The 13,222-nt window shown below is 36.1% G+C and overlaps 1 protein-coding gene across 1 annotated transcript in view; it reads right to left on the bottom strand.

Annotated features, from left to right (window-relative positions):
• Positions 1-1,028: 1,028 nt before the first annotated feature.
• Positions 1,029-13,222, bottom strand: part of LOC141292162 (glucocorticoid receptor-like) — a 38,752-nt gene continuing 26,558 nt past the window's right edge. Inside the window, exons 4-6 of the mRNA XM_073824112.1 lie at positions 11,884-12,014; positions 7,899-8,056; positions 1,029-5,681 (exon numbers count right to left, since the gene is read on the bottom strand). Coding sequence (XP_073680213.1) covers positions 5,529-5,681; positions 7,899-8,056; positions 11,884-12,014 — 442 coding nt within the window. The 3' untranslated portion in view covers positions 1,029-5,528. The remainder of the gene's footprint in view (positions 5,682-7,898; positions 8,057-11,883; positions 12,015-13,222) is intronic.

The following is a 13,222-nucleotide window of genomic DNA, read 5'->3' as shown; positions in this document are numbered from 1 at the left end:
TTATACATTGACCCACGCATCACTGATAGTAGTGTAAAAAAAAACACCCTTGTCAAAATCAGCTCTGCAAAATATCAGTTCATTTTATCGCATTAAATGCAAATGAGCTCTGTTCGCTCCTCCCCTCTCTGCTGAGGGATTACAATCTGTAATGTTTACTTTAGCTGCGTTTATCGGCGAAACTTGCCAACAAGCACATTATTAAGAAAGGCCATTTGCAAAGATGCATAAAAAACCCTTATACTCACTTCTGCTGTGGGTGAAGCTGCATCACAAATAATTCACATGAACATAGATGCATATGTAGATCGGGATCGGCGCTTTCCTTTTAAAAATGAAAGTAACGTTGTCCTCTGCCTCTTAATGTCAGGAGTAAATGACGACTGCTGTGTTCATTATTACATCCAACACCAGAACACCTCAATCGCTTCCTATGCACCTGAGTCACACAATGGCGATCGTATTCGGACTGTTTCATCTCGGTGAGGGCGGGTCTAAGGTAAGACGCTCATGTCAATCAACTGTGTTTCATCACAACGACAAGAAGCTGAGAATGACCTGATTTTAAAAAGGGGATATTACTTTTAAAGATTAAAAAAATACCACTGGCTGGATTTTTATCATTGTAGGGTGGTTATGTACACAAACTGCCAACACACATTAATGTTCAAACAACATGTAAAAGTTAGTTTTGCATCCGATGACCCCTTTAAGGCTGAGAAGTGTAGATTTGTGTCAAAATTCAGATACGATGGAAAAAACAGCCAACTGCACTGGCTGATAAAGGTGTTTCACGATGCCATAGAAGAACCTTTTTGTCTAAATGGTTCCATAAAGAACCTTTAACATCTGAAGAACCTTTCTGATTCACAAAGGTTCTTTGTGGCAAAAGAAGGTTCTTCAGATTATAAAAAGGTAAGAAAGAGATGTTTTTTTTTAAAGAACCTCTGACTAAATGGTTCTTTGTGGAACAAAAAACGAGTGTAGCACAACGATTTCACAGCATAAGAAAGACGCAACTCTCCCTCTGAACAAATTTTGTCCAACATTTAATCAAATATGTGTAAAGATCGACATTGACTACAGGAGAGGTGTAATACAGAAGTCATACAAAACTATTTTTTCAAACAAATAGACATTGTATATCCTTTACATTGGATTATTTTACATATAACTGAAATGCAAACGAAACAAAACAAAAGACTTTAATGAAAGCCATATACCAGTGAAATATGATTTGCCCTTAATCTTTAAAGATAGTATCTGCATGAATTTTTGTACAAAATATACTATGTCAGGCCAGTATTAGGGTAGTGCAAATTCTCAGGCTCTGATACATTACTTATACACACAGCTTTATTTATATTTTACTAGTTAATTGTACAGCATTATACATGAGACCAAAGCCTAAATCTTTATAATAGAAATAGAAAAAAGGATCAAACAAAGTAAAAAGAGCCTAGAGTTGGGTAATAAGTGCTACTGTAAAATGTAACGGCTTTAAATATTTATTTCTGATGTTTTATTATTTTTATTTTTTTTTACATTTTATTCTTTTTTTTTAAATCTGCGTTGCTTTGGTCACTCTGTTGCACTATACAAAATATACTTGCATCCCCGACTTATAACTTTAAGCTGTCGTTCTTTAAAACAGTGATTACTCATATATATATATTCCTTATAGATTTATAGAATTTACAATTACATACAACATAACACCTTTTCTCAAAAGTGCATCTGTAATACAGTTCTTGACAAAAAAGATAGCAATACAACTTTATGTATTAAAATTAGTTTGTTGTAAAATGATGTGTATATCAAAGAGAATCTGTCGTTATATTTTCGCTTTAGTTTCATTTAAAAATGATCGATGATTACCCAACAAAAAATAGTTTCTAGACATTTCAGCATACTTCTCGATTTATACAAGCTGTGTTTTATGGCTCACAAACTCCCTTTGCAAGGCCTACTGTGAAACGAATAGAAAATGCGACATCTCACAAACCTAGCGAGGAATTTGTTAAAAAATAGTCCGCTAAAATAGTCGAGGAAGGAGGGCTGGGATATGTACTGCGACTTTTCAATTTCACATCAGCCTAATGAAGCTGCTGGAAATGAGCGTTAAGCAAACAGTGGCTCGGTAACACTCTAAAAGCACGAGACCTACGCTGTAAAATTAACCTTTAACCCTCTACTCGCCATGAGAGTTTTAATACTGTACATGGCCATAGTGAGTGGCAAAATTAATCAAGAGTCAAATAAACAAATATAGCTGGATATTTCTTAACTTAAATGTTTGAATGTTCTTATATACACAAACACCAGAAATTCCAGAAATGTGCAGGATACTCAAGTGCAACATGGAATATTATAGAAGGAATATTATGCAAATAAAAACTCTTTCGTCGTTTACTCACCTGTGTGTCGTTCCAAACCCATATGCTTTTTTTTTTTTTTATCTAATAGAACACAAAAGACGACACTGTGAAGAATCTTCACACAGCACTTTTCCATACAACAACTAACTACAAGTTTGGAACGACACGACAGAGTAAAACCTGACAGAATTGTCATTTTTGGATGAATTATTCCTTTACGCTGGTAATCAAGCGTAGCTGGTGCGAAAACCCTGAAGCGCAGACATGAATGTCAGTTGACACGTAACAATGAGCAAACACATGCCCGAGCACGAGAACAACAAATGATCCTTTTGTTCTGATGTTACCACAAAAGAGTGCGATTGTGGCTTGGCACCACGGGGATACATCAAAGACAAAGACGGAAAAAGTGGGTCACAACATATGGGTTGCCAGATTTAGAAGTTGCAGAGAGCAATTCCAAAAACATTTAAATTCAAAACGGGATGACAGGAAATAAAAAGAATGAGACGTCGGAGGATGTGCAACTTGAACATGAACAAACAGCAGCTGATGGGAGGGAATGCTGGGATATGCCAATTTAAATATATGGATGGAAATCTGACAAATTAACAACTCAACTCAACTCAACTCATTCCCTGATTACCATCACCACCTCTATATATCTAGTATAAAAACAACAAAAAAAAACTAAAAACTTCAACCTCATGTTTTTTTTTTGTTTTTTTTTTTAAATGCCGTCTTTTCCAAAATAAGGATAGACAATGAGGACTGATTCACATCACTTTTTTATATTAAATAAGTTGATTTAGAACACATGATGTCTGAAAGGATTTTGACTGAGCTCACTGAATAATGACTTTAATTTAGGTTTGCTCATCACACCATGCTGTCGTATGAATTGATAAAACTTGAAACACAGAATGAGTCATACTGTAGATGAGCAAGACTTTCACAATGTCTTTGTTTCTTTTTTGAAGCTTGAAAGATCCACCCAGCAATCGTTGCAACGGAATGGAAAATAGCGACTAGGAAATTGTTCAGAGTTTCTTCTTTTGTGTTCCACAATTTGTGATTCAATAAAATAATTCAATTTAAGGATTCGTTCACTTCCAGAAAAAAAAAATACAGATAATGTACTCACCCCCTTGTAATACACCACCCCAATCGATAAGAAATTATGATTTTTGAGGAAAACATTTCAAGAATTATCTCCATATAGTGGACTCCAATGGTGCCCCAAAGTTTGAACTTCAAAAATGCAGTTTAAACGCAGCTTCAAAGGGCACTAAATGATCTCAGCCAAAGAAGAAGGGTCTAATCTAGCGTAATGATCGGTTATTAACTAAACAAATTGTCAACTTATAGACTTTATGACCTCAAATGCTTGTCTTGTCTTGTCCTTGCGATGCGTAGTCTGTGTGACTTCGGGGCACCATTGAAGTCCACTACATGGAGATAATTCCTGAAATGTTTTCCTCAAAAAACTTAGTTTCTTTACGACTGAAGAAAGAAAGACATGAACATCTTGGAGACAAAGGGGTGAGTACATTATCTGTACAGTTTTGTTCTGGAAGTGAACTAATCCTTTAATTTTTAGGTGGCCTTCCCCCATACAAATTATATTTCAATGGAACCTACTGAAAAAACAACAAATTTGCTGTTAGTCATGGAGCAATTTAAAGCATTAGTTCGCTTCCAGAACTAAAGTTTATGGATATGGTACTTATCCCCTTGTCATTCAAGATGTTCATGTCTTTCTTTCTTCAGTTGATAAGAAATAATGTTTTTTGAGGAAAACATTTCAGGAATTATATCCATATAGTGGACTTCAATGGTGCCCTGAAGTTTGAACTTCCAAAATGCAGTTTAATTGCAGCAACAAAGGGCTCTAAAGGATCCCAGCCAAAGAAGAAGGGTCTCATCTAGCGAAACAATCAGCTATTTTCGAAACCAACTGACAATTTATATACTTTATACCTCAAATGCTTGTCTTGTCTCTGCGATGCGTAGTCTGTGTGACTTCGGGGCACCATTGAAGTCCACTATATGGAGATAACTCCTGAAATGTTTTTTCTCAAAAAACAATTTCTTATCGACTGAAGAAAGAAAGACATGAACATCTTGGATGACAAGTGGGTAAGTACATTATATGTACATTTTTGTTCTGGAAGTGATCTAATCCTTTATTTTTTGGGTGGCCTACCCCTACAAATTATATTTCAGTGGAACCTATTGAAAAAACAACAAAGTTGCTGTTAGTCATGAAACTATTTAAAGGAGTAGTTCACTTCCAGAACAAAAAATTACAGATAATGTACTCACCCCCTTGTCATCCAAGATGTTCATGTCTTTCTTTCCTCAGTCGATAAGAAATTATGATTTTTGAGGAAAACATTTCAGGAATTATGTCCATATAGTGGCCATCAATGGTGCCCCCGAAGTTTGAACTTCAAAAATGCTGTGCATTTTTGTTCTGGAAGTGAACCAATCCTTTAATTTTTGGGTGGCCTACCCCTACAAATTATATTTCAGTGGAACCTACTCACAAAGCATTAAAGTTGCTTTTCATTGAACAAATCTCGATTTGAGTTGAGTTGAGTTTATCTTGTGGGATTGGCATGGTTCTCCATGCAAAGTGGTTTTATGAGTTTGGAGATTCGATTAGACTTAAAAAAAAAAAACAGCATAAAATGGTCATGTTTTGTGGGCTGCTTTAAAATTTCAAGCATCTCTGGGGAGCGTTGAGCTGCCACCTACAGAGAACGGGCAGAGACAGACGTGATGACTGTGAATCATCGACATAAATGTTGTACGCCAAGTCAAGCCTGAGAAATATCCGAAAATTGATTCGCAAAGCGCAAAAAAAGGCACATCTCCCTTTTTTGATAAACCTTTGTAAACATTTCAGCAGTGTACATGCAAAAAAGAGAAAGAATCGCTAAAAATGTCTACTCTGTCTGCTCCAAGTACACATGACTTTGTCCTTCTCCACGAACATTTCAGAAGAGTCAGCTGTTTCCTTTGAGAACCAAACCAGGAGCGACTGTATCCCTCAATTCATTCGGGATGTTTGGGGGAAAGCGGGCAGGTTGGACTAGCGCTGGTAAGAAAAGGGTGGCGTTAAGGCATTTTTATGATCTAAGGCAGTCATTTCTGATGGAACAGGAGAGGCTTGACGCTCCCGTCTTTAAATTTTGGTAGCTGATGGCTAATGATCTCCGCCAGCATCTCGGGAAACTCCACGCTCAGAGATTTATTCACAAATGTGTAGAAACAGAAGTTGAGAAGGCCCTCCACCATCTGTGGATAAAAACAGCATTTCAGTAGAGCTACCTAATGCGTGTACATTCACAAGTAGCGATTGACCAATATATCATCATGGCCAGTGTTGCCAGGTTTTCACAATAAAACCTGCCAAATTGCTACTCAAAACTAGTGTTTCGAAGGGAAAGTACACATTTTTTTGGTGGGGTTCCCCTTGTAAAATTCACGTTATTTGGGTCGCTTCAACCCACAGACTTGAAAAACGACCCACAACAATAGTGTTAAAGTAGCCCAAATTCCTGTGAAAACCATGGAGCTGGCAACACTGACCATCGCTGATATATCTGCAAACATTTGCTATTTAATTTTTTTGAATTGGTCGACACAATTTTTGTTCTTTTTGGCCAGTAACTCAATAAAAAGCAAGACTTTTTATATTGACACCCAGCAAACATTCTACATCTTCATTACATTACTGTCTGACAGTTCTGCCTTATGAGATGCCAAAAGTTATGTAATTATATTTAATGTAATTTTGGCATTTAAAAGCTAAGCGTTATGTCTTTTAAACAAGTCTTAGAATGCCTACTACCGCTAATTAATTTAATTGCGATACTTAGAAATGTAAAGATACTGTCATCTGCCATCAAAAAAGAGAATTATATATATAATATAAAGATTAAAAGGTTTTTAAAGGTCCTTTTTAATGTGGTATAAACCATTTTTAAAACCAACATAAATACAACAATTACATATATAAAAAGTTCACACATTTAAGACTAAGAACCTACTTCAAAAGTAACTTTTCTCTTTAAAGAGGTCATGAACTCAGAAATTTAAATTCCATTGATCTTTTGACATATAAGAGGTCATTGTACTATAAAACAAAACTCAAAACTTTCTCCTGTCAAACATACACTACTGTTAGCCAATCATAGCAGTGGGTGTTTACTTCCAAGTTACAACCTGCCACATTCTCTCAAACAGAGAGTTCTGATGAGAACAAAAAAGCCTATGACTTCTAAATTATGTTATGTTGAGGTAAAAATCTTGATAACATAAGTGGACCTCAGAGACAGTACAAAATAAAAAAGGCAGTTCATGATCCCTTTAAGGTCTAAACTACTGTTATGTCAGAGCAACATTTTGAAGAGATTTTTCTGATGTATATTTATGTTTTTAGCAAGCTACCTTCATAAAAACATCTCCTAGAGTACTAAGGTTTATTACCAGAGCTAAGGTAGATTACGTACAAATTGTATTCCATTACTGATTACAAATTACACAATGGAAATTGTAGTTAGTAACATAATCTGTTGGATTTCACATATGTGACCCCTGGACCACAAAACCATTCATAAGGGTCAATTTCTTTGACTATTTTTCCATTGATGTATGGTTTGTTAGGATAGGACGATATTTGGCTGAGATACAACTATTTGAAAATCTAAGGGTGCAAAAATCAAAATATTGAGAAAAGCACCTTTAAAGTTGTCCAAATAAAGTTCCTAATGCATATTACCAAACGAAAATTAAGTTTTGATATATTTACGGTAGGAAATTGATCAAATATCTCCTTGGAACATGATCTTTACTTAATACCCTAATGATTTTGGGCATAAAAAAAGATCATTTTGACCCACACAATGTATTTTTGGCTATTCCTACAAATATACCTATGCTACTTAAGACTGGTTATGTGGTCCAGGGTCACATATTAGGTAAAGCTTCTGAGTAGTTCCATCAAACGGGAAGACTTTCGAAAATTCAGGATTTCTAGAAGAATTAGGGCCATTGTGTAAATATGTAATCATGTAATCTATAAAAAAGTAACTGCTATCTAATTATAAGCAATGTAATATATATATAAATATACTTATGTAACATATAAATAATTACGTAATCTGGATTACATGTGATCAGTTACTAGCCAGCACTTGAATGTATTTCGTAACGCAACCAAACACATCTGAACCAGCCAATTACGATCTTCAGGAACAACTGATAATTACAGGCACATGTGTTAAGTGCAGGGTTGGAAGTAAACCCTGCAGGAAGGTAGATCTCGAGGAACAGGACTGGGCATTCTGCCTTTCCAATGCAATGTTCGCAATGTGCCGACCAAACGTTTACTCGCTTGTGTTAAAGTACGAGTCCTGCCTAGCTTGTTATTCTCTCTTGTAGATGCAATAAAAGCATCTGCCAGTAACATGTCTTGTTTGTGTTTGCTGATCGTAAGAGATGCCAGCTTACCTCCTGCATTGAATCCAAAAGCTTAGTGAGCTGGTAGAACCTCTGCCAGTTCTGACTGGAGTTCTCCTCTCGTTTAACTATGGCTTTGCCCAGCTCCTTGATGTAAGACATGCGGATTTCATCAAACACAGCTTGGCTTTTAAGGCCGTCCTTTGGTACTGTGGAAACAGAACAGGTCAGGATGAGACGTTTACTTTATATTATTGCTTTTTAATCAAGAAAATATTTCAAGGAGAAACAAAGAGGCACAATTAAACAAACGCTAAAAAGGCTTTCACCTTGGAGAAAGCTCTGACAATGCATTTTAAAGATCACCTAAAATATCAGAAATACTCTAATTAAAAGTTACTGGGTACAACGTCAATCAAGTTTTATGAAAGGTCTGACTTGACAGACGTGACATCAAAACAGCATTTCTTCTTTCTTTTGTCTTAAATGTTTTGCAAAAGCAAAAGGTCAATTAAGTATTTTGCTATCATCAACAAGACGACGCTCACGGATAGATTTTGCCTCTGTAGACGTTGTCATAGAAACAAATAACTACCAAATGCCAAAACGTCTAGAGATTGCAAAATGATGTGAAGATCTGCTTTGAAGGTGTGAAAAACTTGTTTTGCTGAAGCACAACTGGACCCATCTCATTGATGAAATTCTCACTGGTCAGTGGATGGTTATGAGTATGTTTGTGGCTTTTTCCTCTACGCTTTCACATTTTTCATTGCTTTTGCAGCATTTCCACGAGCATGATTCACGAGCTCCGGTGTGCTGAGGCACCCCGGTTCCAAAAGAAAGGGTAAATGCACAAAAACAACAAAAAACACATATTTTACTGGATTCAGGGGAAATAAAATAGTTTTATACACTAACGGTCAAAAGTTTGGAATAATTAGGATTATTAAGACTCAAGACTGCATTTATTTCATTAAAGGGAAAGCTCACCCACAAATGAAAATTACCTCATGATTTACTCACCCTCAAGCCTTTTGAGGGTGACTTTTTTTCTTTCAGACGAATACAATCAGAGTTATATCTAAAAAAAAAAATAATAATAATAATTTGCTTTTTTAAAGCTTTATAATGGCAGTGAATATATGTTAAGATTCCAAGTCCAATAAAGTGCATTCATCCATCATAAAAAGTGCTCAAGTGTTCAAGAAAGAGAGTTGTGCAAGATGTAGGCGTAGTGTAAGCTCCGGTGAGAGGGAAAACAGTCTCCTCTTGACCAATGTCGAAATCCTCTGAATTTTTTTTTTTTTAAGAAATCTCCCTTGTACTGTACGTCTAATTTGTGACCAGTGTTTTGTTTTTCTCTCTTCTCTGCGCTTCCACATTTGTTACTTCTCACCAGACCTTACACTACGCCTACGTCACCCGCTGGAATGACAGTCATAGGAAGCTAGAGATTTTAGTTTATAGTTTTAAATATGGACATATTTCTTATCAATTCACTTTATTTTGCTTCAAAATCTGGACCACCATTCACTGCCATTATAAAGCTTGGAAGAGCCAGGACATTTGTTAATATAACGGTGATTGTATTTGTCTAAAAGAAAAAAAGTCATGTACTCCCAGGATGGCTTGAGGGTAAGGTAAAGGTATAATTTACATGTTTGGCTGAACTATCGCTTAACAAATAGTAATATTATCAATTATTATTACAAAGTACAGTTTTTTTTTGATACTCCTCCTACAAAAATGGTCCAATTCTTATGAAAATTTGCTCAGATGATCTGTGGATCGAGCCACATAGAAATGACTGAACAGATTTTTGATTTTTATCTTTAAGTTATTACATCACAAACTTGTGGAAGTTGACCTAAAATTGGTTAAGAGGCTGTATCTCAGCCAATCTTTGATCAATTGAAATTAAACTTGGTATGCTCCCTTAACAACACGGTCTGAGGGTCCATGCCAAAGTTGGGAACAGCGCCACCTACGGGTCATGGGATACTAAAAATAGACATTTTAGGGCCAGTTTTACTAACAGTTTCCAGCTAATTTGAATCTCAATTTTCAGCAGTTATTATTCCAGTTTTCAGTGTCACATGATACTTCAGAAATCAATCTAATATGCTGATTTGGTGCTCGGTTAATATCACCTATCATTGGTACTTAATTTTTAATAATGGCTCTTCTTATTAGGGGACAAGCCTCGAAGGGGCTGTAGCTCCTATTGTATTTGTTGGTTTTCTTAATATTATTCTTCTTCCCCACTGGAAGTCTATGGCAGTCCTATGAACCTTAAGTAGGAAAATGATGAAATTGGGCACACTTGTAGTGATGGTCATGAATATTAACCTGACCAACTTTGGGGTCCCTAGAACCAACTCTATAACACCACCAGCTCAAAAAATAATTTTTGAAATATTTCGATCTAGAAAAATTTAATTTATTACACCTGATTATTCTCCACATGCGGATCACATTTAATAGCTTACATTAAGACTCCACCCATGACAGTAACGGCCATTTTGAAAAGTACAGTATTCGGGGTATTTTTTTTGGGATACTCCTCAAACAATTGTCCAATTCTTATGAAAACTGGTTCACATGATCTGTTGAAATGACTGAACAGATTTTTGATATTCATCTTTGTTTAAGTTATTACATCACAAACTTGTGGGAGTTGACTTAAAATTGGTTAAGAGGCTGTATCTCAGCCAAACTTTTATAAATTGAAATGAAATTTTGTATGCTGCATCAACACCATGTCCTGAGGGTCCATGCCAAAATTGGGAACAGCGCCACCTACGGGTCACGAGATACTAAAAATATACTTTTTGCTTACAACTTTTGAACAGTTAGAGCCAGATTTACTAACAGCTTCGCCAGTGCAAAACATCTTTTGGCATTAAAAGAGTACTGCCAGGATATACTAAAGACGTGCAGTGAAGAATTAGTGCTATAAAGGTGGGGACAAAGTTATTTTTGTACCTGTCCTTATTGAATATACATTTGTAGGAGTTTCCCTTTCAGATGTAAAATGTATGGGAGAAGAGTATTAAAACGAATTACGCAGTGCAATTTACTACATTTGCCATCATCAAATAACTTGGAGGTATTATTTAACATCTAAAAAAAGCATATCTTAAAGCTGGTGGTAATTTGCGCTGCTCTTGGTAGATTGCGCTGGTCATTATGGAAAAGATCTGGCTGTGTCTGTATTCTTTGATGTATGCATTGTCAGTGAACCACACACCATTAACGCTTTTAGAAAATTGTGCTCTAATGCTAATTTACTCTGTTTAGTAAATCTGGCCCCAAACTAATTAAAAACTTTTTAACATCTTCGTGTTGAGACACAACATAAAACCACTTCATAAAAATAGGATAGCCTAGAAGACCATAAGTGAAGGCACCAGAGGCACGAGGCCTTGTGTGGGCGCACACCGCCCCTGCGACACTCCTGCCGGTTCACATCCAAGTCAAAGGAAAGTATGCAAACCTGAAGTAAATGTGAATGTGTTTCATGTAATGGCTGTTGGCCCTGAGGCGTTCAGATCAGTGGCGTATCAGCCAGGGATTTGAGGCCCAGGGATGCTGGACTGCAGCCCAGGCAAACACTTTGACTCGAATGAACCTATGCAAAGTGCCGGAGAGGGTTGATAGTCTTGGTGCAATTATATCCTGATCTCTTATCAGATGAGACAGCAGGATTTGAAAACAGAGAGATCTGGTGCACAAATGCTGTGGCTTATTGGTAAGCATGCCCGTTTGTCAGGCTATTTACTAATTGTTTGCGTATTACACACTGACAGCTATGTTTAAAAATAGTACTGAAAGTGAAACAGATTGCATGCATGCAAAGAAATCTTTCTACGCTGTTCCCATATAACCTCATTATGTGCATGTTCAACTGGTGTCCAGTTATCATCTGGCTTATTTTGCATATTCAAAGGAATATTTCTTGTTCAGTACAGTATATTTTAAGTTCTACTGACTGCATTTGTGGTATAAATGCGTGGATTCTGATGACTGCTGATACCTGTGCTGAGGAGCAGGAGCACTTTCATGCAGAGATACTCGTCGTAGGACACCTGCAGCCTGACCAGCTCACTGGCGATCTTCAGCATCTGGTTACACTGGTCGCTCATGTAGGGTAGTTTCATCCTCTCCCTTTAACACACACACACACAGGAAAACATCTATATTCTGCATGCATTTCATTGGCCAAAACATCATGGCTGACAGAAGAAACTTTAACATCTGACAACATTACTGTTAAAAAGCAGCATGAGCAGCATAAAGCAGCATGCCCATAAAATTACACAGGTTTAACTGTTTAACGATGGGGAAAAAATTGTTTGCTGATTGCATGAGCAAAGTGCAATGCAACAAATTACAGCTAAATCACAGCCTTTTACAGTTTTTTAGGCACTAAGCCATTACGCATTTTTCAATTTTAGTTTAACAGATCCAATTGTTCTCACATAACGCTGCATGCAATACATAATACCAAATAATACACATCAGTAATTCATGAGACGGCAGAAAAGCTGCAACTGTTCCTTCAAAAATGGTAAAAATATATTTTGTCCATTGTTTGGTTTTCTTAAGATATTTACAAAAACATCACTGACTCATTTGTTACAGATTGTATAATATTCCACTGAACAACGTATGCACCACTTAATTTTATAATATACATGTTTCTATAAATATTATACACCATTTTTACATTTACAGTTTACTTAAGTTAAATATTGTATATAAAATATTAACATAAATACAGTTGAGGTTAAAAGTTTACATGCACCTTGCAGAATTTGCAAAATGCAAAATTTTTACCAAACTAAAACGGATTATACAAAATGCTTGTTATTTTTTATGTAAAAGATGTTTACATACAGTCCACAAAAAATTCTAGTTGAATTTATAAAACTGACCTGTTCAAAAGTTTGCATACACTTGATTCTTAATGTTTTGTTGTTAACTGAATGATCCACAGCTGTGTTTTTTTGTTTAATGATAGTTGTTCGTGAGTACCTTGTTTGCCCTCTGTGAGCATTTGAAACTTTTGTAATAGTAGCATGAGTCCCTCAGTTGTCCTCAGTGTGAAAAGATGGTCCTCAAAATCATACAGTCATTGTTGGAAAGGGTTCAAATACACAAAAATGCTGAAAAAACAAATAATTTGTGGGACCTGAAGGATTTTTCTGAAGAACAGTGGGCAGTTTAACTTTTTAGGACAAACATGGAACTCATGAACAACTTTCACTAAACAAAAACAATAAACGGCTGTGGATCATTCAGGTAACAACAGTATTAAGAATCAAGTGTATGCTAACTTTTGAATGGGGCCATTTTTATAAATTCAACCATTA

This window comes from Garra rufa, chromosome 19, assembly GCF_049309525.1.
Source record: "Garra rufa chromosome 19, GarRuf1.0, whole genome shotgun sequence".
NCBI lineage: Eukaryota > Metazoa > Chordata > Actinopteri > Cypriniformes > Cyprinidae > Garra > Garra rufa.
This window is presented reverse-complemented; position numbering and strand designations above follow the sequence as displayed.